The sequence below is a fragment of the Notothenia rossii genome (genome assembly GCF_949606895.1).
Source record: "Notothenia rossii genome assembly, chromosome: 9".
In the NCBI taxonomy this organism is placed as follows: Eukaryota; Metazoa; Chordata; class Actinopteri; order Perciformes; family Nototheniidae; genus Notothenia; species Notothenia rossii.
The window spans coordinates 20,343,640-20,371,122 of NC_136907.1; the positions used below are offsets into that span (position 1 = coordinate 20,343,640).

At 40.7% G+C, this 27,483-nt stretch overlaps 1 protein-coding gene across 3 annotated transcripts; it reads right to left on the reverse strand.

Moving 5' to 3' along the window:
• Positions 1-114: 114 nt before the first annotated feature.
• On the reverse strand, positions 115-25,840 carry nectin3b (nectin cell adhesion molecule 3b). 3 transcript variants are annotated; one of them, XM_079648766.1, is made up of 8 exons: positions 25,637-25,840; positions 19,352-19,699; positions 18,322-18,621; positions 15,349-15,466; positions 14,868-15,019; positions 4,559-4,703; positions 2,343-2,445; positions 115-1,963 (listed from the first exon to the last, which is right to left on the reverse strand). In XM_079648766.1, the coding sequence occupies exons 1-8, from the start codon at positions 25,713-25,715 to the stop codon at positions 1,787-1,789; spliced, it is 1,422 nt and encodes a 473-aa protein (XP_079504892.1). In that variant the 5' UTR covers positions 25,716-25,840; the 3' UTR covers positions 115-1,786. The 3 variants fall into 3 exon arrangements, with proteins under 3 accessions (XP_079504892.1, XP_079504891.1, XP_079504890.1); XM_079648765.1 differs by having other exon boundaries at positions 115-1,966; XM_079648764.1 differs by lacking the exons at positions 115-1,963; positions 2,343-2,445; positions 4,559-4,703 and adding an exon at positions 8,275-12,512 and having other exon boundaries at positions 25,637-25,836.
• Between the last annotated feature and the right edge of the window lie 1,643 nt (positions 25,841-27,483).

Genomic DNA, 27,483 nt, shown 5'->3' on the forward strand with positions numbered 1-27,483 from the left:
TTTCTACATAAAGTGATTCAGAGCATCCACCCCTCACTGTTTCAGAAGTCTTTTGCATCAACGTCTTGAAGTGCAGTCTGATTATACAAAGTAAGAACAGATCATGTCACTGACTGGTGCAAATGTTATGCATTTATTTGTTAATTGTAATACTTAAATCAAACAAGAAAGCGGCTCATGATGATATTGTAAAAAATAAAGAAATGTAAAAAACTACAGCATACTAAACTTAGAGGGAACACCCCTAAAATATCATTATGGCACTTCAATCATTCAGGTAAAAGTCAAACATATTAAACAGTATATGAAGTATGTCGTCAGCTCCTCGCCACAAAAATAATAGTTTACATATTTTCTACAGTATGTATATATAAAAAGGACTGACGTCAGAAACGTCTCATACTGTTTCCCTGATTAGTAAGAGGTTATGACTCTACATAATAACATTGACACAGAGGCTACATTTACTCATTTACAAATCTACTGTACAGTTGCCAAAAAGTATTGAGTCATAACATTACAGCAGCACATCACAGAGCTGGGATAGAAATACCTAATTTAATCCCTTCATGGTCTGTGTTGCAGTTAGTACATTTGGTCTCAGTGGACCTAAGCTGTTTGGATCTTGCGGGGTTCGGTCTAGTGATATGCCTGAGAGTAGACTCTCAGATGTATGCACTGTGGTAGCCTCTCTGATAAAATAAAATAAAAAACAGTATTCAAATTTTGTTGGATAACTAAAAATCAGCTGTTTTCTTTCTACACTTGTACAGTATTAGAGCACAAGCTGATTGAGGGCCAAATACTCTGAGTTTTTGCTGTGATTTCTAAAGCATAACTTGTTTCCTCAATGATATCGAACACTAAATAGTCCTAAGGAAATCTGAAATAAGAACAAATAATTCAATAAGTAGTTCAACATTTAAGAAGTGCACTTACTCACTTTGAATAGATCGATACCACTCCTGCGTCTGTAATGTACTGTACATATGAAGCTTAAGCTAGAAAGGGGTTAGCTTAGCATAGCAGAATGACTAGAAGCAGTTGGAAACAACTCGTGTGTCTCTGTCTGAAGGTGAAAAACAAAATACTCATACCAAACCTCTAAAATCATCACATTAAATCTTGTTTGCTAAAAAGGTCACATATCTATATTTATTTTGAGTGTCTACCGTAACATATTTAAATGATCAAATGTTAAGAAAATCATAATTTTCCTGAATATACCTGTATCCACCCTGTTTCTAAAACACTCTGTTCAAGTGCCTGTCTCTTTAGGTGCCCCACTCGAAAAACCCAAGAGTGTTCTGATTGGCTTGTGAGAAAAATGTGGTGCACCTTGTCAAAGGTAGCTGTCACACCATTGGTTGAAACACTCAAATGGCGAGTGGTGTATTCTAATGAAAATATTATGATATTGGAAGCCAATAAAATACTGATAGTAGTGTAGTGGGTTCTCCACATACCAAATTAATGTGGAGAAGCACTGAAAAGGTGAGTCCCTTTTGATCTCCGTTAAAGGTAGACAGATTTTTTTTTTATCACCGGAGAGTGCCAGGTAATTTTAAATCATAAAATAAGCAAAGATAACTGTCACCTGGCTATAGCTTCAACAAGAAAGCTAATAAACTAATTTCCCAAAACGTTGAACCATCCTTTAGGACAAATAACATTTAACGATGTGAAATAAAAGGTAATGAAAGTGTGTGTGAGGCAGCCAGCTGTTTCCTCCTCTGGATTGACGGCTCAGTGATTCAGGGTGAAACCTGGACTCTCTGTATGACAGTCACACATAGTTTTCTCGGTGGTTGATGTAGACCCGGTCTGTCCCACTCTGATGACACACCCACTGCAGGCGGGACAGCCGCTGGGTGGGGCTTTGAACTGCCGGTGGTCCCGGCCTTGTTGCGGGTGGAGAGGGCTGCCTGTCACTCAGCTCGTGCCTGCGCTCTGCCCTGCGACTCTGCTGGTTAAAAAAATAATCAAACATAGCGTGACTGCTCTTTCTTGAGACAAAATAGTTTTATATACTCTTGTGATTGTCCTGAAAGAAACAGGAAAAGTTGTGGGTGAGACTAAAATAAGTGCATGCTTATGATAACTGGAGGTGAGCTGAGCACACAAATTAAAAATTAAACCATGCTACATATTAAATGAGTACAGCCATTAGGCCTTCTGCTTGATAAACAGATAATGGAATGGCTCAGGTTGTTATTACTTCCTGTTGTGACTCAGCAGTCATCTCACCAAGAGTTCATATTGGTGGTGTAATGATAAGTATGTGATGATTCAGATGCACCAACGTGATGATAAAGCCCTTATGAAGGGGAGCGGGGCTTTACCTGACAGAGCCAGGCCACTTGTGATGCGTGGACCCCCAGGGGGATGGCCGGCGCTCTCTCAGAGTAGGGAGGGGGCGGCTTGTGTGTCGGAGGAAGGTCAATCCTTTAAAGCGGAGAAAAATAAATTGCAATAAGGAGACATTTAATTTTTTGAGAACAGACAGAAACCTAAAAGAACAAGGAGAAACATTGAAAGAACATTATTAGTTTGTGCTGGGTGAAAATTATATTTCTGAAAAAAGGTTTGTGAGCGGCTGCTAAAAAGAACACCTTGTTACTCAAATGCCGCTTTCTAACTTCTGAGAATAATCATCCTGATGATGTTATCGGCATCTCGGGTTGGGATTTGAAGTTACAAATACATAACAGAAAGCTTATTTATTAAACTCGAGGAAGGGTCTTTAAAGCCTGACCCGCTCTAAAAACAAGTCAGTGTATTTCAGCGTCGGCTTCTTCCTTTGGACCATTATTTTGAAAATAAGTATTTTCCAAGTTCACTTTATTTATGGAAGTATAATGCTAAAACACTGAAGTGCTCCTTTAAGATATGGTATTCAGTGATACTAATGGTAGAATACAAACATTAATTATGAACTATTACATTTTATGTAACCTTTATGTAACCAGGAGTACTCTGACTCTGACTGAATAAAATATTTTAAAAAACAGCACAAAAAAGGGAAAAACAGCAAGAAAAATCAAATAAAGAAACATGGCTATGAGTATTATGGACTTCCACTATTAAATTGGAAGACTTCTGACATCTGCACTGAAATCCCTCACGGTGCGTGTTCCTTAATTAAGACGCTTAAATAAGACTCGTTTTTCGCATTTAGAGAAATCCCCCTCCACTACTAAAATATGACCTAGAAAGTGACCTTGGCCATTCATAACATGATGTCATGACAGGCATTGATTCTCTCACACTGTATATCACTTGATGCAGCCCTTCCCTTTCATGCCTGGGATAGTAGAGAGTCCAGATCAGTGACATGCTGTCCTGCACTCACGTCTGTGTGTGATGAAGGAGGGGGACGAGGCCTGTACACACCCCCCCCTCGGGCATCCCACTGGGACTTCCAACCACGGTCACACTTAAGATGCTAAGTTTGTCGTGTCATTGACCACAGACCAACACGCCATCCTGTTGTGTCAGTGTGCTGCCCGCGCACAACGTATTTCCCCCTCAGATCAGGGTGTTTTCTGCCAGTCAGCAGAGTGTGAAGGTGGCCTATTATCACTGACACATAATCAGTCAGGTTGAAACTCAGTCAGAGGTATGCGCTGTCACTTAAATTAGGTCGCAAAAGAACAATATGCATGGAGTATTGAAAAAAAAAAAACTTTCTTAGTACTTTAATTGGGGACAATTAGAGAAAATATAAGATTGCAGGAGGAGAATACAACAGTTAATCCAAAATCCTTTTAGATAAAACAATAATAATCCATGTGTGAACATTTTTCCCTCTTTGTACTTCCCCATTACAAGATGCAACTATTATCCAATCAGTCTCACTCACTTCTGCATTCATCATCATCGGCTTATTTGCAGTTGACTTGAAATCTGTAGTTTGGGAGCATTTAGCCCCCTGAATTAAATGCTACAGAGATAACCTGTGTAGTAATTATTCAGCCTTCTTCCTTGAGACTTGCTCGATGTGTGTGACTGTGTTTCCCCTTAGTGAGCCTACTCAATGACACACTAACAGGGATGGATGAGGGGATCAACCTGCGACCTTGCAGATATGGTCCATAGGTTTATAAGAGTGATTTGCATGTAACAGGAAGGAGGCTTATCAACAGTATAAAGACACAGAAAGTAAAGAGTTGATCTAATTTTACAAAACATGGACTCTGGAGACAGACAAATAAGGAATGCACGCTGACAGCATTTAATGTCAGTCAGAGGACTCTGGCAGACTGTGGCCCAGCTCCTTCTGTAAATAATTCAACATCGAAGTTATTCTTCCTGGCTCTAACATTAACATGAGTGCGGGTGCACTATAGGTCCAGACTGAACAAAATAGGACAAGGGCTTTCTGCCAAGACAGCAATTATGTGGCAACGCTCCACCTTGTCCTCCAGCTCCCTGCTCTCCACAGAGTGAAGGAGCCGCTCTGAACCCTTTGATGGGCTTCAGTCCCCCTCACAAGGTATCATGTCATTAATTAACCAGACGACCATGTTCTGCACCATGAATTATTCGTCAGACTTACACTTTGTCAGCAAAAACGGGCGGCGGGGCCTTGCGAGAAGTGAGGATCACGATGAGGAAGACAGCGATGAGGAAGAGAGCCAGGACTGCGCCCATCACGGCTCCAGCAACCACGATGGAGTTTGACCTCTCTGCCTGGGACTGGTCTGAGGTAGAGTAGAGACACTTTCAGTACAACACTAACACAGGGATGTGAACATGTACAAGGGACAGAGACAAACACTGGAAATAAAGTGTAGCTCTGTTTTTTTAATAATAAATAGGCATTTTTGCACTTCTAGGTGTCTATTCTCAAAGTCAATGGAGTCCATTTTTTTTAATGGGTTTTTGGTTAGATGCCTGAAATGAGGTCAATGGATAAGACAATCAACAACATAAAATACGCGATAACTTTGAAAGCTTCTATTAATCTCAAAAGGGTCATCCATTATTTTCAAACTGTTTTTTTTATAGTTAAGGAGAGGCATTGACCTGGAATGGTTAGTTAGAGGAAGTCATCAGGTGGCAAGTGTCGTGAAAGTTGTTTGCACATTTTTGAAAACTGAAGGTTACTCTGGGTTACTATCTAGACTTGACCGACACTTGTGACATTGAATTCCTGCAACTGTTGTGTACTTTGTTTATAGCCTGGCATTAGCTTTTTACTTCTGGTCATTGCTTTAGTGTGATTATAGTCTGGCAATAGCATGCAGATCTTCTTGCTGAACAAAACGCGTAGGTCTAAAAACGTGCGCTTTGCTACGCATTTTCTGCAATAAGCCAAAAGAGAAAAGAAAAAAAGTTGTCTTTTTGGCTATGCTAACGTCCGGGTTTTTCTACAAAGAAAGCATCATCCCTATAGCACTCTGTTTATAGAAACATGCTCTGCTAGTATAAACATTTTGCAGACCCTCTGTGCAACCTTTGTCCCCCAGAGGCAACGAGAGTGACAGCAACATCAGTTTCAATCCTGCGGATGACGGACAGGGCATGCTGTATCAACCTGCTGCAGGCCAGGAGAGTAAAAGCTTCTGGTTTCAGATTGACACATCGCCTACAGGGCAAGCCAAGAGTGTTTTCAGTCTTTAAAGCTGCGTTGTGTGTGTGTTTCTGAGGCTTGACATTTAAAATGCAACAAAACATTTTAAACCTGCAACGTGTGAGAGTTTTGTTAACTGGAGCACAGTTTGTTCTGGGGACTGTCATCATGTGTCTACTGTTCCTCAAGGACTGTCCTCCTCCTCGTTTTGAAGAGGAAAGGAGGGGGCTCACGGATGCTAAAAGAAAAGGAACCATGAAAGCCTCAGAATACTTGAACTATAAACGTGGTTGCTAAGCTAACTGCTTGCTAGCTTCTTGTTAAATGTACATTTAAAACATTTCAAATGTTTATCAAACTAATAAGTTATTATTTTAAATAAGTTACAAGCAAGTCTAAGTAGATAATATTCAGCTATAATTAATATGCATAGTAGGGATAGGGCGTCTGCAGCTGAATTTAGTTCAATTGGAGATCCTGCACCCTTAAGCTCTTACTCAATAGTGATTCCCCTTACCTCCATCCATCTACACATGTCCTTACATTGTCCTTCTTCATGTCTTTTGCGTGTCTCGAGTTGTAAAGTCTGCAGAATTAGCTTTGTTTGACCATATGCTTGCATACGCTCCATGTTGTCCACTGAGAGGATTAGGATTAATTGTGATTAAGATGCATTAAACTCAGAGAGCAGCGAGTTTTGGCCATTCAGCAGTAATGTGTAAAACTGTGATTGTGGGACACTGAAGGAACTGGAGGACAAAAGGTGACACTGGTGGGCGAAACCAGTTGATTAAGCTAATGTAAGGGGGGGAAAAAAATCAATAACTGTGCTGAGATGAGAATCCTAAATAACAGTTCAATTCTGATGCAGATTGAACAAGCTGGGACTTCTGAGCTCTCCCCTCAGAGACTTCTTGCTCCTTTTCCCCCTCCCCCTGTTACTGTCGTCTCCCTTCATGCTGTCCTTTAACAGTTAACAACCGTTCGATTACCTTTGATGGCTGCTGAACTATGACAAGAGCCTCTTGAGTTGATCAAAAGGCCTTTAAAAATGAAGTTCATCAAACTGCATGCTTTAATGCCTGGTGACAGACGTTCCTCGCAGAAATTAATAATGTGACAAGGGATAAAAGTGTTTTAAACCTACAACGCATGGAGCACATCAGGGGTTTAATTATACAGGAAGAAATATACAAAACTGCTTAGATGTTGTTCTCCTATTAGTTCATTGGTTAAATATTTATTCTGGAGGGGGTTTGGATTAGTAGTAGATCAAATGTCCTCATACTAGGATTTGTCTCAAGTCAGTACAAGGCTCTTTCTGTCTCTCCTACTCCCTCACACACACACACACTAAGTGAAGCCACAAAAAGTACTCAGCCAGGTCAGCGAAGCAGACGGGCTCATCATGAATTAAACACAGCACACCTTGGTGGCCTGAAGAGATGTGTGGGAGCGTTTGATGATAAGACAACCCCCACCATCACATCCGAACATCTTAACAGCAGGGTCAAGGGTCATTCTATTGGCCAGACAAAAGACCCCGCCGGGAGCAGATGCTGGTAGAATAGCAGAAGGGTGGTGGGGGGAGGTTAGAGCGGTATGGTGGTCTGTCATCTTGTCTCTCTGACATCTATCTCAATATGTTCAGCTCTGTGATGCTGACGATGTGCTCCCACCTCTGCCTGGGAGTTAATATCAAAGTCTCCCTCTCTCACAGGCGTCAGCGCAGCATCCCTCTGCGCCGCCTGAGACGTTCGCTCACTCCTTTGTGTGTTGTGAAAAGTATCCCTGGAAACTGTTGTGTGGTAGGCGCAACGCAAACCCACTGATCATCAAAACCCAGTGTCTCAAACAAATACATCGTTGCTACTACCGAGCTGCTCCTGCATGTCTTCTCAGACTGAGCATGCCCTGTTTCAAGGTCAGGATGACAACAACTGCTGGGACCATGATGAGATCGGTAAAAGGCAGAGAGGTCAGCCGAAGATAAAAAAAAAAAAGAATCTTGAGAGGGGAATGGTGGTCTCGAGGACCTGGAGCCCACCAGTGTCAAGGTCAAGTCAGTGTGATGTGTCCTCTGTGTGGTGCAGCAGGGCGTAATGGGCCATTTTCAGTTCCAGAGGCTAATTTACCCTATTTCAGCTCTGCCTTCACAGCAGAACAGTTAAACTCTCAGCACTACACACCCACCCCCCCGGCTTTTGGTGGCCAGGTAGGAAGACAGCCTCCAGCAGCTCCAGATGAGCTGGTTGCCATGGGGACAGTCAATGGGCTGGTGAGAGGGGACTTTGGGCCAGACAAACACTCAGCGTTTAATTTTACCAGCTGGTAGACAACAGGAACAGGCAAGGGGTGGGGGGGGGGGGGGGGGGGGGGGGGGGGGGGGTATTTTACAAAGCTGGAGTGGAGGGCCTTTCTATCCTGAAAAAAAAGGTGCGGGGTCTCCCCTCACTGAAGAAATACCAGCGGAGAGGAACAGCTAAATGTTATTACAGCATACTGGGATACTAAGGAGTAATGAGGACTCTGAATTACATCATGTGCAGCGTCCCACATGGTCGCACTGGGTTGGAAGGAGGGGGGGGGGAGTTGCAGCATTAGGGAGCTAGAGATGATGTCATTTATAGAAGCACAAAGAGGCTGAGACTGAGCAGTGTGTGTAAAGGCAAGCTCAAAAATCCTCCAGAGAAAATCACTCACAGGTGCTAAGGTGCTTTATTGAACTAAAGTATGTCAAAATTATTTGACTAAATAATGCTCCACTGTTGTCACCGACATAAATATTTCCCCCACCCCCCTTCCAGAAACTTTACATTTCTTTAAATTCATTCTTCTGTATATACAAAAAACAAACATGACCACAAAGTGCTTTTCATTGACAATGTAAGTTAATTCTTCACCCTGTTAAACAACTCTACAGAAACCAAAACCCCTGACAGATACCTGCTTTTACTATTTGACATTTAAATTCAAGCATTGTCTTTATGTGTGTGTTTTAATGCCTCTAGGTTTTTCAGATAAATTCTGTCAATAACCGTTGGTGGAAAATGTAATATGGCACTATGGAGTCCAAACACACTGTACGCAAAAAACAAAAAAGGCAACAAATGAATCTCACAGAGCAATAAAACAGGTTCTTACATCCAAACAATGAAAAGAAAACATTTCTTCTTCTATGTATCTAAGGCACTAGTTGCATTTCTCAACCCAAAGTGAAGGACATTTCTCAAGGTAAAGATATTGATGACTTATCTCAATACAAAATGTCACAGTACAAACAAACTTCATTAAACCAGGTGCGGGGCTGCAAACTGACGAGCCAAGCAAAAATAATATATCGATTAGTGGGATTTCCGTCTTAGTGCATAGAAGCAAACCCAGGCCGGGGTTAGGCGGCTGTGCTTCCTGTTATTCCCCGCTTCGATGTGAAAGTGAGCAGAAGGAACAGGAATCAGCAGCACGTATAACCTCCCAACCCTTACTTCTAGTTCAATTGTCAAATGTACATTTCCTTTCGGACCATTAAAGAGTCAGGGTCACCCGAATTACAAGAGACACAAAGATGAAAGCAGATCGTTTTGGATTTACCCAGGCTTTCAGAGTCTCTCAGAGTTTGACATCAATAAAAAGTGGATGGATTTCTTTTTTTGTGGACGTTGAGTTATTGCATTAAAGACACTTTACAGCAACAACATGTTTACAGAAACAAGGTTTTTTTCTTCGGCAATCCACACTGTAAACTGTTTTTTATTGGAACTACTCCTAACACAGAAAGGGTAGATTATCCAAAAAGGTTTTAGGCAACAGAGACTGTAAGTGAGGAATTATGTTAATGCAATATAGGAGTCAACTGAAACTTAAGGCAATTAATTAAAAGGGAAGCTTCTGTCTATGAAAATAAATGGTGTACTGCTCAGCATTTGATACAGTTGAGAAACATTTGTACTGGTGTCATCTTCTCTATTATCAAATCTCTCGCTATCAGAATCGCAGCATATTCTCTGCACAAAATGTACACCCTGAAAAATAATTAGTGAGGTTTCATAACAATATAACAAATTCCCCATGTTGACGACTGTTACTGTAATATTAAAGTGGCCTAAAGCATCTTTTAACTTCTATCAGGCTACAAGACCCTGTATACAACAGTGATACATTAATATTTTATATAAGCTACTAAATCAGTTGTAAGCTAGTCAGCAATACTTATGTGAGTCTGTCATCATATTTATACATACAACAAATATTTGGCATCTGGCAGCAAATATTGTAAAGGTGACCATACTACTAAAGTTGGCATGTATTCACAAACACTAGTGTACATGAAGGAGATTGTTGGACCTCCTCCATGCTCTCTCCTCAATAGGTGCATGTGCCAAAAGATGTGTGTATTTGATCACATACACAAACTGAAATGTATCTTTATATCTAAAGCTTTAATCTAAGTTTGACACCTGAACTACTAGGGCTCTATAGCCCAATGAAACACTTTCTCCTCAGCTCAATCACAGTACTTGGTCCTGCCACATTATTGTCATGATAAGCATTAAATGTGGCTGGTTTATAAATTAATGCGGAAATGCAAATCCAGATATGAATTATTATTTTTTTTAGAAAATAAATAAGCACAGGGTGTTTTATTGGATAGATACTCTATATAACTATGAATGAACGATTCCATGTTTAGTGCAACAGAATGTAGTCTGTCCCATTTGGGGAGCGCTGTGGCTTTGATGGGCCACACTGCCAGCTCAACCATGACAGAAGACCTGATTCCTCTACATATTCTAATACTGATAGTGATAATAAATGCTGAATTCAAAAACAAAAAACTGATGAGCGTGATTAGTGCAGTTGCACACAATAAGCCTATTAATGCTTCAGATTGTGATTGTAACACCGTTGTGTGTTTTTCTACAGATTACTCAGAGTATAGTGAAATTAGTAGCAGAGGTCGGGTGTACTAGCTGCGCTCTTGAATCACTTCTTTGTGTAACAAAATACTTTGTGACTGGGAGGCCAGCGTACGGTGGCTGCCATACTGTAGCCTGCTTCAACAATGCCCCTGCTGATAGCATTCTTGTATTTCCAGGAGGCCTGGGTCGGTGCCAGAGTGCAAATGCTCAAACACTTAACCGCCAATTGGAGAATGTGTTTTGTTGCTAAATAAAGAGGACAACTCACAACAAATAAAACAATAAATCCCACAAATGTTAAATTATATTATCCCAGCTTATCTAAACTTGAAGATATCAAGGCTTGACTGTTTGATAAAGCCAGTCTGTTGATCTGTCGGACTGTGCCTCATTCATGCAGACATCCTTGCTTGCCCTCCCTCCATGTAAGCATCCCTCCTGGGGATTTAAGATGAGCCGAGGACGTACAGTAGAAATGCTCTTAAGGTTCCCACTCTGGGCCATCACTTTCAAAGGACATTAACATGACATCACTGGTCAATTCCTTAAGCTAACAATTTTCCAACAACAGTAAGTTACATTAAGACATCTTTTTTCTAGAAAACAAACGATGTGGTCGTCTAGTATAAAGTTTTGCAAAAGGCAGTGCAATACGTTTCATGAATCAGTGTCGAGAGGTCTTTAGTCATGGAGATTTCTCAGTGTAATAAATCGTTTTTTGTTTTTTTTTAACAAACCTTTGCCTCTACTGTGTCCTACTGGGTTTGGACAAAGGACGTGCGACCCTCCGAATTTGATGGATTTACTTCCAGCTAATTATAATCAGAGGTCACATGTCTTTTAAACAAATCCGAGCAAACAATACCAACACATACAAATATAAATGAGCAAGTGTTACACAGCCTGAGGAGGCTGATTTTGTAGAAACAAACAAAAAAAGGTTCTTATACGACAAACATATGTGATCTGTTAGCCCCAAAGGCTTCGGCTTAACTGAAAGTCATTAGTTATGCTAAATAAATTGGCAGTCCATGTAGTAAGGCAGAGACAGCACATACATCATGATCTTTAGTTAGTCTGTACACACATAGACTAGAGACATGCTGACTTCTGTTGGCATATAGATGTTGACTGTCAAACTGGCCGTGCAGTCCACAGTCCGTCCACGTCAAGTACAGATACTAAATGTCTCAAGTGTCGACCAGGACGCTCAAAAAAATCAAAGGAAACTACAGAATCGAGGTTAGTAGAAGTGTGCGTGCGCGTACAGAAGAGAAAAAAACTTGTTTCTTCATAATGAGATGAATGAAACCTTCTGATTTCTGCCGTATCTCTGCTCTTGCAGGCGGCTTGTCAAACGTACCACTCCCTGCGCGAGATGACGGAGCCGTCTGTGTGAGAGACATAGTCCCCCTCCGGCCCGCTGTCGTAGCAGTCGTCCGACAGGTAGGGGGAGCCGTTTCCCCGAGGTTTAGGGGAACGAGGGTGTCTGGCATCTCTGGCCTGCTGTGGACTCGAGAACTGAGTGGGTTCACGGTGCTGATTCTGCTGCTGGTCCTGGTGGCCGCTCTCCCTCATCGCCCGTGTGTAGCCGTTAGAGGGATACTCCTCTCTGTTGCCTTGGTGACGGCGGTCGCGCTCTTGTTTGAGCTGGCGGTCGCCCCACTCCTCTCGGTCGTGGTCCTGGCGGTGGGAACTGCTGCCGGCTTTGGGGGGGTGGAGCTCGTGCTGCGTGGGGGCCTTCTGCAGGTCGTTGGGGCCCAGGTACTGCTTGGTGTAGTAGTTCCCGTGAAAGGTTTGCTGTTTCTGAAGGTAACACACACCGACCAGACACAGCAGCAGGAGCAGGAACAAGGCCCCGCCCACAGCCCCGCCCACTATGGAGCCCAGATTACTCTCAGGCAGAGCTTCGAGTGTGGGTGAGCTGAGGAGAACATGTCCCTGATCATCGACTAAGGTGGAGGAGGCAGAGCCAGTAAGGACAGGAGCAGTAATGGTGGAAGGCATGGTGGGAGGATCTAATGGAGGGGAGGAGGGTGAGAGGGGAGTATGAACAGACAGAGAAGCAGAGAATGTCAATGCCAACTACATCAGCATTTCACTAAGTAGGGATAGGTTTACAAAACATCAACTACCACTGGTAAACTATGGAGATCACAGCAGCGTTTGCTTTGCCAACTCTTCAGTCTTCTGTCCCTTTATAATTGGTAAACATAAAAAAAAAGAACATTCTCATCTTACCTTTATCTTATCTTAGTACAGTTTCAAAAATGTAAAGGGGACATATTATGCTTATTATCAGGCTTAGTCTTGTATTGTACGTTTTGCTAATAGAACATGTTTATACGTTTTAATGTAAAAAAACTCTTTACATTTCTCATACTGTCTGTCTGAATATACCGGTAACTTTCGACCACTAATGAATAGGTAGTGTAACCAAGGCAGCCAACTATTTTTTTTATTTTTTTTTATGATATGTCCCCTTTAAGCACCATTGTCAGCTTGTATTCACTTTGGAAATGTTGAGGCTAAGGGCAAACCAAAGGCTACTGAAGAAATTGAAGACTACTGAACAATGTATATTGTAGCCAAGAAACATACAATCCTTCAGTGAATGGATGTGGGTGTACTCTTTATATATACAGTCTATGGTGTAACTACAGCAGGAAACATGGAAGACACAAAACAAATAATCCTTTAAATGTTTCAATTGAAATTCTATGTTTTTACTGTAACACTTGTGGAGCGCAGCTTAGTTACAGATGAGTAAATAATTTCTTGCTTTGCTGGCAGAGAAGTCTTTAACTCCATGATGTTAGCAAGTGTCAGAGTAACCAACCCAGACTTAAATGACATTAATAATTGTTGGTGATTGAAACAAGAGTTTCTCAAACTTGTGACCATGACCAGTATACGCAGATGAGTTAAAAGTTATACGACTGACATTTTGGTTTGCGTTTGACAACTTTGTAGAGCAAAATATATAAAATTGGATATAGCAGTTTTCATTTTTGTTGACTCATAGGAAAGATGATTCATTGAAACATTATTCAGGCTGAGCACAACATACAATTGCATCAAACAATTATTAACGGGTTGAATAAAACAGGGTAAACTATTTCCTACTGTTTCTGTTAAATCATAGTATTATTGATTATATGAAGAGAGCAAAGTGCAACTTATTGCAATTTATAAACCTTGGGACTTTAGAGAGAAAGACCAAATGGCATGTTCCTCTTTATGCTGACTGTCTGTTTCATCAGTTTTAAAAGTGCATAACCAAATCATTTTGTGTACCAAATGCTTAAAATTGCATGAGGATATGCATTTAGATCCTTATTTTGCAAGTATAATGATGCAATGCTGCTATTTCACCATGCCATCATTAGAGCTTAAAATGTGCTGGAATAGGGTGAAGCCCACAAAAAAGGAAAAAGCCAAAAGCCATAATCAGTTGGAAGTGAAGTAACGGAAAGTCTAAAAGCTTTCATGGTGCTGCAAAATTGCTCTGCCACTTTAAACTCAGTGCCAGGCCAGATGTACGGAACAGAGTCTGATCTGAGAGATGACTTGAACCCTTAAGGTTTGTAGTCTCTAAGTATATGAATCGTAAAACTCCATGCAGAGGCAGTGAACTGACACATGTGAGCACACACGCAGCAACACATACAAAGAAGGGAACACCAACATGTGTAAGCTTGCGCACGCCCGTACAGGTCCTCTCAAAGGAAAATGAAATATGGATGATAAATAATAAATAAGAGTTGAAAAGATCTAGTTAATGTTTTATGAATCTGGGACATCATCGCACAGTAGGGCTGCAGGCTTTTCCCTCTTACCGCATGACACATGCAGAAATAAAAGAAACACAGAAAAGAAGCGAGAGAGATGTGAAAGAAAATCACATCATAATCACAACTTCATTCAGGGAGAGCTTCCACAGGCAAAACAGATTTAGTGCAACCGGAGGAACATGCTCCTCATACAAAACAAAAAGACAAACTTAGACACCAAGCCAAGAGGACCGAGCAGAAGCAATGCACTGAGGACTAAAGGACTTAAATATTTGCAGCTGTTTGGCACAGTAACCCCCCTTTTGAACATCTGGAGACCTAATGTTAATCAAGGCTAATCAGCATGCAATGAATACTGAATATAAAAAGGTCAATATTATCAGTGCCAACCCACTTTACCATGGGTGAATGCTTGGACTGTCAGTATGTACCAAACTGGAGATCCAGTGTCACATTTCAGCTTCAAGGACGATGTCAGGGCAGTGATACCCTCTATGACTTGCGTGCATGCATAGTGCTTTCTAAGGGAAGCTGAGGCAATAGGAGTCAGCTGTGTTCCGGTGTGTATACGGCGCTCACCTTGTATGAGAAGGCGCACATCCCGACTGCGGAGGTTGATGTCATTGGCAACCTCGCACCTGTAAACTCCCGAGTCATTGCGCTGGAGGGGACGCAGGAAGAGCAAAGTGCTGTTCATTATTTCCATCCCTGCTGGCATTTCGCTGTCCAGTCTATAGTGCACAAGAGACGCAAACATTTAGACAATCAAAGTCACACCGTTGACAAATATACTGTTGGGTTATCATGCACACCTTATTTGCTATACAAGTTAAATGACGAGCTGAAACTTTTAGATTAGTAAAATATATTAGTAAAATATTGAAAAGCAACTAAATGTTAATCTCTAGTCTTTGATTTAACCTGCAGAATTCTTCAAACTACTACAATTTACTGAGCTACAAGTCAGTGTTTGGGGGGGATTGTAAGCTAACAATCAAAGTTACTTATGCAAATCATTTTGGCTAGAAACATATGTATACACACACACACACACACACACCTGATCCATCTGAATTGATTAGCAGGTGGGTTTGCGTTGGCTTTGCACGTCATTTGTGCATTTTCCCGACCTACGTACCAGTCTCCATCATAGCCCACAACGGAGATATCCGGAGCATCTACAGGGCGAGCGGGAAAAAAACAAATCATTGAAATATCAAAGCAAACTGTCCAGAAAGCTAACAAACAACCTGAGAGAACTGTTATCACTGCACAGACTGAGCAGCCCTTTTGTTTTCTTGTATTGGAAATGTTTCTGCTGTTTGGTATTAATAGTTCTGGTAGAGACTCTGTGCTTTACACTAGAGCAAACACATGCAAAATGACCGTTTCTCAGTTTTCTTTGGGAGCATTATATATCAGTCCAGGGGCCGTATTCACAAAGGATCTTAGGGCTAAAAGTAGCTCCTAACTGGCGAATTTAGGAGAAACTCCTAAAAATAATGGGCGTGTCAGTCTTAAATTTAGGACTCCTAATTTTAATCACTAAGAGCAATTCACAAAGTATTTTGGGCCTAAAAGTAGCACCTAAGTTTAGGAGAGCTTAACAGTCCTCGAGAGGACTCCTAACTCAGTAAGACCTATTCACAAAGAATCTGAAAATGGCTGCGAGACGAAATGTTTTGCAGACAATGGAAGACTGAATTGATCAAGAGATATAGGCTAAATCGTGAGGGTATCAAACTTGTTGTGGAATTAGTGCGGGATGCAATAACCTCCCCGACTAACAGGAATAACGCGATTAGTCCGGAAATAAAATGTTTGGCAACACTACGATATTTAGCAACAGGGAAAATGCAACTTTGCAATGCCGACAATTTAGGAATATCGCAACCATCAGTCAGCCGTGCCATAAACCAAACCATCAACGCGCTCTCTAGACCACATATCATCCAACAGTTTATCCGGTTTCCTTTGGACAATCAACAACTACACAGGATCAAAGCCAACTACATGGCAATTGCAGGTATGCCCGGTGTGGTCGGTGCTATTGACGGGACGCACATAAAATAATTGCGCCATCAAAAGATGAGGACGTGTTCGTCAATAGAAAGAAGTACATTCCATCAACACGCAGATTGTTTTCATTCATCATGATAGGAGGACTTGAACGGCGGTATGGGCTGTTATTGAAAGTGTTTAAGTGCTGGAAATATGCTCATTGGATAATAGTTTGCAGGGTGCTTTTAATTGCCTCCTTGATTTAATGCAATTTACGTATTTTTATTGTTTGCTCTCTCTCTTTAACGTGCATATACAACGTCATTATCGTGGTCTGCCCAAACTTGTCATCATGCGTGTATTCTGCTAACTGCACTGTCCATAACTATTTGATAGGAATACATTTCTAGCCTAGGCTATTTCCCTGTTTTTCGGTGATTTAGTGGGCTCGTTTGTGGGATGTTGCGGATGAGTTTCACCGAGACCGCCTGCTCTGAACAACCAATCACCGTACTGACCGCTTCTAAACTCATGCACGAGAATCGACGTAATCCATAGCAACGGCGCGTCACTCTTAGTTCACTCTTAGTGATTTATCCTTAGTATGAGTAGGTCTCAGCGGCTTTGTGAATAACTTTTAAGAAAAAACTCCTACGTAAAATGTTTTAGCGCGAGTTAGGAGCACTCCTAGCGGTAAGATAAAATGCTTTGTGAATACGGCCCCGGGTCTCCAGACATGAGCTGGTGTCCTCCACACATACAAGGAGTTTCATAATGTATACATTCAAAAACATAGTGCAGTGTAAGAGATGCAAAACTGCTATGACTCCTGTTGGTTTTTACAATTTCAAGCCAAATCAAAAACACTATTTCCGAACCACTTCTCAGGACAGTTAAAATTTCCTTTTTTGACAAACAATCAAACGGTTTGGTATTCTTTGTTTTGTCGCTGCTGAGCCATAACTTGAATAAGTATAAAAGCCTTTGTGGACGCCATCTGTCATAAAAGAGCAAGAAAGACCAAAGCTAGATGCATCCGTCTAACAAAAGATTTTAAAGGAGGTAATTTTACCCCTTTCACTAGTCTATTTACAGTTGCTACGTGGAGACCCACTTGTGCCCCACAAAGCACTGACATGCGCGCTAACATCTATGTGGGCTTACTGACAGAAAACGTTTTCACTTTTGACAGTTTAAGGGCACACACGGACATGTACTGAGAGACATAAAGAAATTCAGATTTTGAAACAGATAAAATCCAGGAAACCGCCAAGGACAGCCTTTCTTAACACGAGAAAGCACAATACATGTTAGAAGCCTGCATGGAGTGTCCTTGATTTCTTCTGTCAATTCAGCTGTTTTCCAAAGTGAATTGTTGTGAAGTGCTTCAAATAAATCAAACGTCAACAATGACAAGGCCGAGCATCATCATCTGACCGCTGTTGGAAATAAAGTCCCTTTACTTTTAAGATCGTCTGTCTGTACTTTCTGTTAAATACAGTGTTCAACTGTTTTAAGGAAGGTACATTGACAGACAAGTGTAAACACCCTTTAATCTACTCATTATGTTACGCAAGTGTATTCCAGCATTAAGGATACCTGATGAAAGTCTTACGGTACGTCCACACGGTTCCGTCGCGTGCTTCAACGGAGACGCTTCCCATTCACTTTGAATGGGGTGACGTCAAGCTTTGCCGAACTGCATTGTGGTTCCGTCGCGTCGCTTTGCCTCCGTTGCTCGCTTCGAAAGTTGAGACGTCAAGCGTCGACGGAAGCGCTAGCCAATCAAATCATATGCCAGTACAAGCGCTAGCCAATCAAACCGTGTGCTTGTGTGTCGGGGCGGGAGATTAATGTGATTGGTTGTTGGTCGTGCGCGAGACACGCCAACCGGCAAGCTTCAACGCGGCGGAACCGTGTAGACGTTACTTTACAGCAGGACAGACTCAATCAATACCCATCAACATATTTACTATAAGGCCGTGTTTGAGCCGTTTATATACAGCTAAAAAGTAACTGGTAAGGCACCCACACTGCACATTGAGCTGGTAGGGGATCCTGAAGTCACTCTCGAGAGCCGGGTGGCGGACCACACAGGTGAGAGTTTGGCCCTGGATGTGACGCGTGGGCTGCCAGAGGTAGCTCACTTGTGTGCTGGTCGTGCCGTTAGTTTCATCAAACAGCTGAACTTCTGACTGGCCAAACAGGTTGGACTCCCAGGAAACCTCAGCGGGGGGCCGGGCCCGCTCAGCGATACAGGTCGCCACAAGAGTATCATTGCCACCATCGATCAGGGCAGTTGAACCTGCAGACACGTAGACTTTGGGCTCCACTGTGAAAAGGAGGAAAAAGAGCCTTCAGAGGTTAGTTTAAAAAAGGTGTACCAGTACAGTACATTACATTTCTTTGACTGCATTCTCTTCAAGTGTCATTCCACTACAACCTACTAATAGCAGCTCTAGCCACCCTTGTGATCTGTTCTGTAAAAAGTGTTTGAGAGAGTACACACATTGTGTTTGTAGATTTTTTTTTTTTAAATGTTGCAGAAACACTTTTAAGACCAATTTCACGCACAATTTATCTGCTAACCGTAACAGTGTAAACAAAAGTAAATTCAAGCAGCGTATTGTAAATTATAAAAAAAAAATGTTTAAGATTTCAAACCGTCACAGGGGATTTCAACTATTTAGTGACTTTTTTTTTTTTTCATTAACAACTTTCAAGCCAGCGCTTGATAATTTTCTCACAGAATTACAAGGCCTCTCAAATGTAATTGCGTTGACATCCAAACTTGAAGCTGCTACAATTCATTTCAATGGCAAAAATCAGGCAACTATTTTCTCAATTAATCATTTGGTCTATAAAACATTAACATTTCGCAAAATATTCTCATCAGATATTGATTGTTATGTCCAATAAACTGCTTAAACACTAATGGAACCAGCATAAATGTTCTATATATATCTAATCAATGAATTAACTTATTGTTTCAGATGTTCCTGACATTCATTACAGTACTTTGAATAGAAGAAAAACACATATGTGGAGATATACACACTTACCAAGTACATTGACAGTGGTAGAGGCTTGAGTGTATCCCAGAGGAAACGTGGCGACCTTACAGGTGTACTTCCCCACGTCAGAGAAGCCCACGTTTCCCACAACGATAGTGGCATCATGAGAGGAGGGTGAGCGGAAGAACAAGCGATGGATGTACTCCGGAGGGATGGAGATGCCGTACTGTGGGTTGTAGACAGCTACCGTGATGGAGCCTGAAGGCAGATGACGCTCCCAGGAACTCTGAGTCAGAGTAAGGTTGGTGCCCGCCTCCACCTTGCACTCCAACGTCACATTCTTCCCCAGCACAGCGTTCACCCTCTTAGGCACCATCACCTGACTGCCCCACAAACCTGCCAGAGACACAGGAAACAATCATGTTTATTTGCAAACAGGAAGTTGAAAGCACTTATCGTACACTACACCTTTAATTGTTAAAGCTTCTTTAAAGTGCATCACTACTGTTTTCTTAAGCATATTCTTTCTAACTCAACTAGAAGTGTCATTTTTTTATTATTTCAAATCATACTTATTGAGATCCCATCCTTTAAAAATTCAGAAATGAAACATAAATCAAGTAAAAATGGGAAAACTTCATCAAAAAAACAAACCAAAACAACTTAAATATTCAGCTCACTCATTGCACCAGTAATTTCTGATCAAAAATGATTTAAACAATAAGTTATGGAAATTGTCGCCGCCTTTTTCTGTTGATCAACTAACCTTTTTCCCCACTATTTTATATTCAATTATTATAAATTGCAAATATTTGGGTTATGGAGTAGAGCTGAACACATTTAAATATATGAATATGCAAAACATTCCTTATATGACAGACAATTTAACTTTTCTGGTTGACAAGAATGAAATTGCTTTAATCTACTTCATGGAAGACGTTACCTTTTCTTTTAAAAATGTCAAAGGATTATCAGAGTGAAAATCAAGAACCAATCCAGAATACCACGACAGCCCCAGTCAGGGAAGAGTATTTTCAGTGTTACCTCTTACGTCAGTCTTTAAAACAAGTTCATCTATTGCCATCAGTCTGGAATCAAAGCTTGATACCGCCACAGCAGGCGTTGGGTTTTTCGTCAAATAACACACAGCTGACTGAGAATTTGTTTCGTCTCTTTAGCTCTCCTTCTCCTGACCTGAATTCAGGAATTGAAAGCAGCCTGTCTGTATGTCCTTTGTCCAAATATAACTACCCCAACTCTGTCACCTGCACCTGACAGAAGTGTGGCATGTCTGAAAAGCAGAGAGCTTTTCGTCGTGCTGAAGAACGTCAAAGGGAAATAAAGAGAGAACACACTGATCCCGCCAGAAAAAATGGGAAGAGATATGCAAACACGACAATGACATCATCGCTGAGAGAAGAAAAAGAGGGCTGCGAGTGAGGAGAGCCGAGAGCAAAGTCACGTATGAAACACAAGTGAGAGGAAATGTATCACCAGGATTCCAGTAAACAAAACCACAGAGGAATTACATTACTGATTTAGAAAAGACAATATAGCACTGCTAAACTGCCAAAGCTCACTAATTGCGCCAAGCTACCAGCAGGAAGACATCATCATAAATCAAAACCTTCTGCGCTGCTTGGCAACTGACTGCAAATATTCTATTGTTGTTTTGCCAAAAACAGCTCCGTCTCCAGCCAATCTCCCTCTCAAAAGTCCATGTCCTCAAATATTAGTACTGTAGATTTCCATTTCCCTAAAGTATGATGCACAAGTCTATTTTTGACTTCTTCTTTGACATTACAATAAAGTTTGAAATTGTGAAAACACTAGACTTATACAACAATGTGACAGCTTAACCAATTAAAAGTCATTTATCAAATTGGGGAATACATATAGTAAATGATATTGTTGCAAATGATCGACACACGCCATACAGTATATGTTAGGGGCTGTACAATATAAGCCGAATGATCAATAGTGAATATCAAATCTAGATAGCACTTTTTGTGCAGCGTAGGTATACTACGTCATCATATTGCTCATACAAAGACAGGGCAGTAGAAGGGAGATGTACAGCTGTAGAAGCACTTTTCATATTTTTTTGTGCTATTTAGGGCGTTGCAGGTTTTTTTCAAATCGAATAACCAACACATGCACGTCTGCTTTCTAGTGATGGGGCAAAATCCACAGTCCTCATTCTGTGCAAAAATGCATTCCATACTTTAACACAGACTAATATAAGAGTTCAGCAATCTGAGTTAGTAAAATAAAGTGGGAAACAAAGTCCTGAAATCCCTGCTGTGTTTCACAGTGTCAGAGCGGAAACATGAAGAGGGTATTCTGTGTTTAAAAGACTCTTCTTGGTTTGGCTCAGACTGCTAAAGCAAATACACTTGGTAGCGGATTTCTGCACTCAAAAAGAGCTGGGAATGTTGTACAACATCTCAATATTGGAAACACAAAAGGAAGCAATCAAAAAACTGTTAAATGTACATATAAGCCTTGGTATTGTTAGGCAGACAAAAAAAAAAAAAAGCAGGAAAAACTATTCGAGCTCACTTAACGATTTAATACGTTCATTTCTACCGGTGAATTCAATACAGTTAGTCTTTAATGCAGGAGGAATTACTTTTTTAACATAGAAGATTGATGTAAAGACTTCTTGATTAGCTCTGGCATCCTACATTAATAATCATGCAGCAGATATAATCAGAGTGAAGAATGTGGGTTAAGAAACTATTTGGGTTAAAAAAAACGTGCAATTTCTGATTCCGTTAGAAAAAGCATCACATGTCTTCAATGGGTTAACTCACATAAGTTAGTAATCGTTTGAAATGATATATTCCTGGGGGTTGATTATTGTTGTTAAGTTGCTTGTGGAGCAGTGCTGACCGTCATCTGAAGCAAGTCTAAAACCAAACTAAGACTACACCTTAGGGACCCATTTGAGTCTACGTTAAATCATAAATCAATTGTTTTAATTCCCAAAGATATGGAGGCTTTCCTTTCTAAAGAATATTCCCATATCTCACATGCTGCCTCACACTCAGTTTACAACTCCCCCCAAAGAGGAGTGAAACTGTACAGAGTGTACATTTGCTAGTGCCCCCCCCATACGGAGTATCCTCCATACAAATAATGAAGTCAGGTGATGGAGTAAATCAGATTTGAATATGCTGGTACATTAACGCACATACTGGTCGATGACAAGGTACTTAACAGGCGCTCGTAAAACACATTAATGAGGAAACAAAGATAATGAACAACACAAGTTGAAACAGACACACAGCAAAAGATTGTCACTATATGAATTAAAGCATACTGCATAGTATTTTCCTTTCCTCTACAAAGTGTTTTTATAGTATGTATTAAATGCCATAACCCAGACAGCAGCTACTGTAACATAACTGAGCCTCTGCCTCAGGTAGTAAACCGATTTTACGACTTATGTATTTGTCATGATAAGGCGAGATGGCAATAACAGCAACGAGTCGAGAGAGCAGCATTTTCCCTGCACTGAATATGTAATGGAAGGAGGTATAGCGTCTGTATGAAATTTTTATTGGTGACATGACGACAACCTTACATAACGTGCCCTCGTTTTCTCCAACTCAGAATAAAAATGTGATGAGAGTAAAGGGCAAAGTCTATCTGATCTTATACGCAGCTTTTCTTTACAAAGCTATAGGAATGTTTTATTTCTTCTTGTTCTTTCAGGGACAAAAAAAGAAAATACTTGCCATCCTTCGAACCTAAAAGAGAGCAGCTTCTGTAGACACTTTGAGTTTAGTTTGCTAAAGCAACACAATGTGACACACACCCACACCGACACCCACACTCAGTAGAAAACAGATTATAGATATCCTGGCATCAAGGACACATTGCTCCCTGGGGACACTCTGCTACTCGTTCTCACTTTAGTCAATATTACCTTCACATGCACCACTTATGAGGAAGCAAGTGTATTAATTTGTGTGTCTTGCCAGAGGGCAGCGTGTCTTGTTAAAAGTGGAACTCAGAACTTAAATGGTGAGGTGGAAGGTGGAAGTGCAGAGCAGGACAGGGAAGGGTTGAATGATCTGCGCCTTCAAGTCCACTTTTATTGTCATTACATTGTACAGGTACTAGTAACGAAACGGTTTCTCTGCATTTGAGCCATCCTTCGTGCAGATACACATTTTCTAACTGGTTTGATTAAGCTGCACAGATGTGCACATGGGTGATGCAACACGCATAACTATCTAGCTGCCAAGGGTAGCAACGCTAAATTCTAAGAACACTATAGCTTTCTCTTCTACATGGAAATGTAAGATGTTTGGTTTAAACTTAAGGTCTACAACTTTCATACATGGAAAATAAATCCAAATACTAGTTAACAGGTTAATTGAATATGGTTGTTTGTTGTACATTACCATCAAATTGAATAGCTGTGTAATGTGATCAGTGCTGAGAGTATCTATCTGGAGAATAAACTCAGTGTTTCATCCTGTGCTAGCTAATTGGTTATGTTTTAAAGGCATGCAAGTTTATACAAATTAAATCTGATGCAAAATACGATTAATCATTAAATGTTTAGAAAAGTGTGTTTGTCTCCTTTGAAGTCTAAACATAATTAAATGTGAGTGAATGCATTTATTGTGCATTCAAAAAAGGCACAAGGTCAAACCCCTTTTTGAAATTGGATTCAGACTTAAAGGAAAGCTAGACAAAAGCGCACATATCTATGCTCCTAAACATTAACTCTCTGAAGAAAGAAAACCATTGGTTTAGGAATGAACGTTAATATCCTGAGGATGCAGTGCATTAATAATGTAAAAGCTCCCTCCGATTGTATCCTACATCAAGGTACTGAACCAAATAGTAACACATGCGTTGGTGGGTTCAGTCGTAGCATTGTAGCTCCTAGCTTCTCCTCTTGGCCAAAGTTCTGTCCAGTAGGGCTATCTATGGATTAAGATAGTTTGTATTATATTAGCATTAGTGGAAGCAGCAAAAAAAAGCAGAACTTAGCAAACTTCAAAAATCTGTTAAATTATCCAAGTAATTTCTTTATTGTGCAATTGTCCAGTGGCAGAAAGTGGCCACTACAACCTGAAGCTGTGGTATAGTGCTGTGGGTACTTCAGTATCCTGGCTTTTGAAATACAACCACTTCTTTTCTATGCAATGGATAGAGCTACTGATGAGACATTGAGGTACAATGCTGCTCTGGTGTGATAAAGTCTGAAAGTATGAAGCCCATTTTGCTATCCAATATATTACATGTTTCAGGGTTATTTTTATAATAAAGCCAACTGAGTTGGACAATTGTTAGTTAGAATAAGTGAGTGTTAACATATTAAGAGTAATTAAACTACTTTCAGTTAAAGCAAGGACATGTGGAATGAGAAAGTGTAACTTCTGGTCTTGTTTAAAATTGTCTGCAAGTGCAAGTATGGATTGTCTCTGAGAACAGCAAAGTTTATGAATATCATTTTCTCAAACAAGGGATTTTGTTCAGGGGATATTTAGCCTATTCTTTGCACAACACTTGCTGTGGGCAATAAAACTCACAGGCAATGCCACATTCAGCCAGACTAGCTTCTAGTTAACACAATGAGTGACAACTATTGAGAAGTTATAATGATATTTATGAGATAGAGTTGGAGCTAAACAGTTTGAGCTGCATATAATATGAGTTTTTTTTTTACAGCAGCACCAAAGCACTGGGCACAAAGTTGGCGTGCTTCATGGTGGAGTTAGTCAAATTGCCCACCCTTTGATTAAACCATACTGAGCTAGGCTCCACAGTGGGCACATGGCGGCTGACCCGCAGCCCGACCTGAGGGCTGCTGGCATTTGGTGTTGTCTTCTGTTGACTCAAATGCAAGTTCCTAAACATTTTTGTAATATTCAGCTGTCGTGACACATAACAAGAGTACTTCAGTAGCAAAGGCTTCGTGAGCTAATATGGATGCCAGTGAATCTGCAATGACCTAAGTGTATGCTCTGTGACAGTATAAGGGAGCACTGATAACTGAATATCAGTGCTCCTCGACGGTTTCCATGGACTGTTTCTATGGCAGCCTCGGGTCGCACCATCACTGGTGGCGCTGGCTAGCTACCCACTTCGAAACGTTTCAGTGAACTTGCAACCAAGTTTAATTTGGTTATTTAATTACACCTACTCAACTTGCTCAACTTGCAAATGACACACGCTTAAAGCACGCGGAGGTTGATAGTTTAGCCGGGTCGTTTGCTGAGATTCCTGCATGATGCGCGGCTCTTGCATGGAACTTCTGGGTAACGTTAGTGGAACAAACAAAACTGCTATACAAGATTCCTTACTCACCTGTAATACTGCACAAAAGGTAAAACAGCGCAACCCTGCCCCTCTGTCCAAGGAAACTCCGGTAATAAGACGGTAACATTTTCAAAAGCAGTGCAGTCTCCTGCTACAGGATCCAAGCGTAGGCTGCATGCCAATTTAACGGTAGCCTATGTGCTGAACAGTGGAACCTCCTCAGCAACAACTCCGAACTGCATGTGGACTGTACCATCTGCAAAGAGAGGAGCGGGGAGACCGAGAGCTCACCTGACAATAGAAGTAAGCGGTCATTTGTTGAGATCCTACAGCAACATCCCTCTGGAGGAATAATCCATTAGTATACACATTACGTCATCTCTGTGATAACCCGACACACATTGATTGATCAAATCACTTTATTCTTCGCTGTCTTTTACGGTTACTCAATGACTATACATCTACGAGGTTTTATCGCTGCCATAAAGCAAATGTATTAGGTCTGTTTTAATTGTTTCTCTTACTGCTAGACAGAAGGAGGTCCTGAAATGATTCAACAACTTTCAATTAAATTAGTTAGGCCGGTTAATTAAAGAAGAACTAATTCATTTTTGATGCAAATGAGGCCATCAAGTGTTCATTTCAAAAGCAACGTTTTCTTGTATAACTCTTTAACTATGAATTGTAGAAAAACATTTGCATTGACTGCTTGGCCCAAATGAGGCAGTCCGGCCAATAGATTTAATTGCCCAACCATGCAGGCTTTTGCCATACAGGGACCACGCCTATTATCACAATTTCGCTATTTGAAACAATAGTTGTGTCACAATTCTACAACATTATCTGGTCAGTCAGGCTGCATAAGGCTGCCAAATAAAATATGTATTGCTTATAGTCAGTCAACAAGTTAATCTTTGTGAATGATGTGTGTGGGTGCGATAGGATGGGTGTTGGGGGGCCAGCACCCCTTTCTGCTAACAGAGAGCTAACCAGGTCAGTGCTTTCATTTGAGTCTCAGTGCTATCTTCTGGAGAGCCACCAGGGATACAATTACTCTCCCACTATCCCATTCATCTCAACTCTATAGAGCAAGCGTTTGTGTGCACCACGCAAGCCTGCTTTATTCTATTTTATGTGTTTAAATTAAATATATCTTAAAGTGGGTGAAATGAGTGCAATGAATATTCACATTGTTCTTAAATTCATTCAGAACATTTTGCTTTGAGTAAAATGGATCAACATGAAAGCTATATGTTGCTTTGGCAGCTCATTTATGACGAGGTAGAAGTGCATGCTAAACAAATAATAATAATAATAATAATAATAATAATAATAATAATAATAATAATGCATAATTCAATGTAGGGGCTTCTTCTAAAATGACAGCCATTTGGAAACTTTTCCACTGACTTTTTCACAACTCTTAGACTTTCCCTTTGTAATGTATTACTCTCTGATTTGATTTTCCTTGATATAACGTTTTCTAATAAAATACAATATATTTTTGAATTACATATGGCCCAAAAAGTACACAAAATCATAATTTAAACGTTATCTAGAAAAGTTTGTGGGCTTTTCTTATAACGAGGTTGATTAGCAAGGAACACTGAGCTAAGTTTCTGTACCTTCCTTTGTTCATGTATTTGACTCATAAATAATTGTCTTTTCTGAATGCATTCCCTGTGAGCACAGTAGCCTATGGAAACACCATGCACAACTCAGAGGAAAGACTTAACCTGTGTGTGACCAAAAAGTAAAACTGAGTTAATGAAAGTAGACATTCACACAAAGCCACAGAATCCATGTTCTATGTGGATGATGTGAAGTATTTTGTGATCATGATAACAACCCTTCTTTTCTGCTCCTTTCTGCTCTCTCTAAACTAAAGCTGCTCT

Excerpts from the sequence above, each read along its gene's own strand:
- nectin3b (XM_079648764.1), bottom strand. The coding sequence starts at position 25,715 with ATGTTACCGTCTTATTACCGGAGTTTCCTTGGACAGAGGGGCAGGGTT. Across the intron at positions 19,700-25,636 it reads CCTTTTGTGCAGTATTACAG|GTTTGTGGGGCAGTCAGGTG; the intron begins GTGAGTAAGGAA and ends TGTCTCTGGCAG. Across the intron at positions 15,467-18,321 it reads CTACCAGCTCAATGTGCAGT|ATGCTCCGGATATCTCCGTT; the intron begins GTGGGTGCCTTA and ends CTCGCCCTGTAG.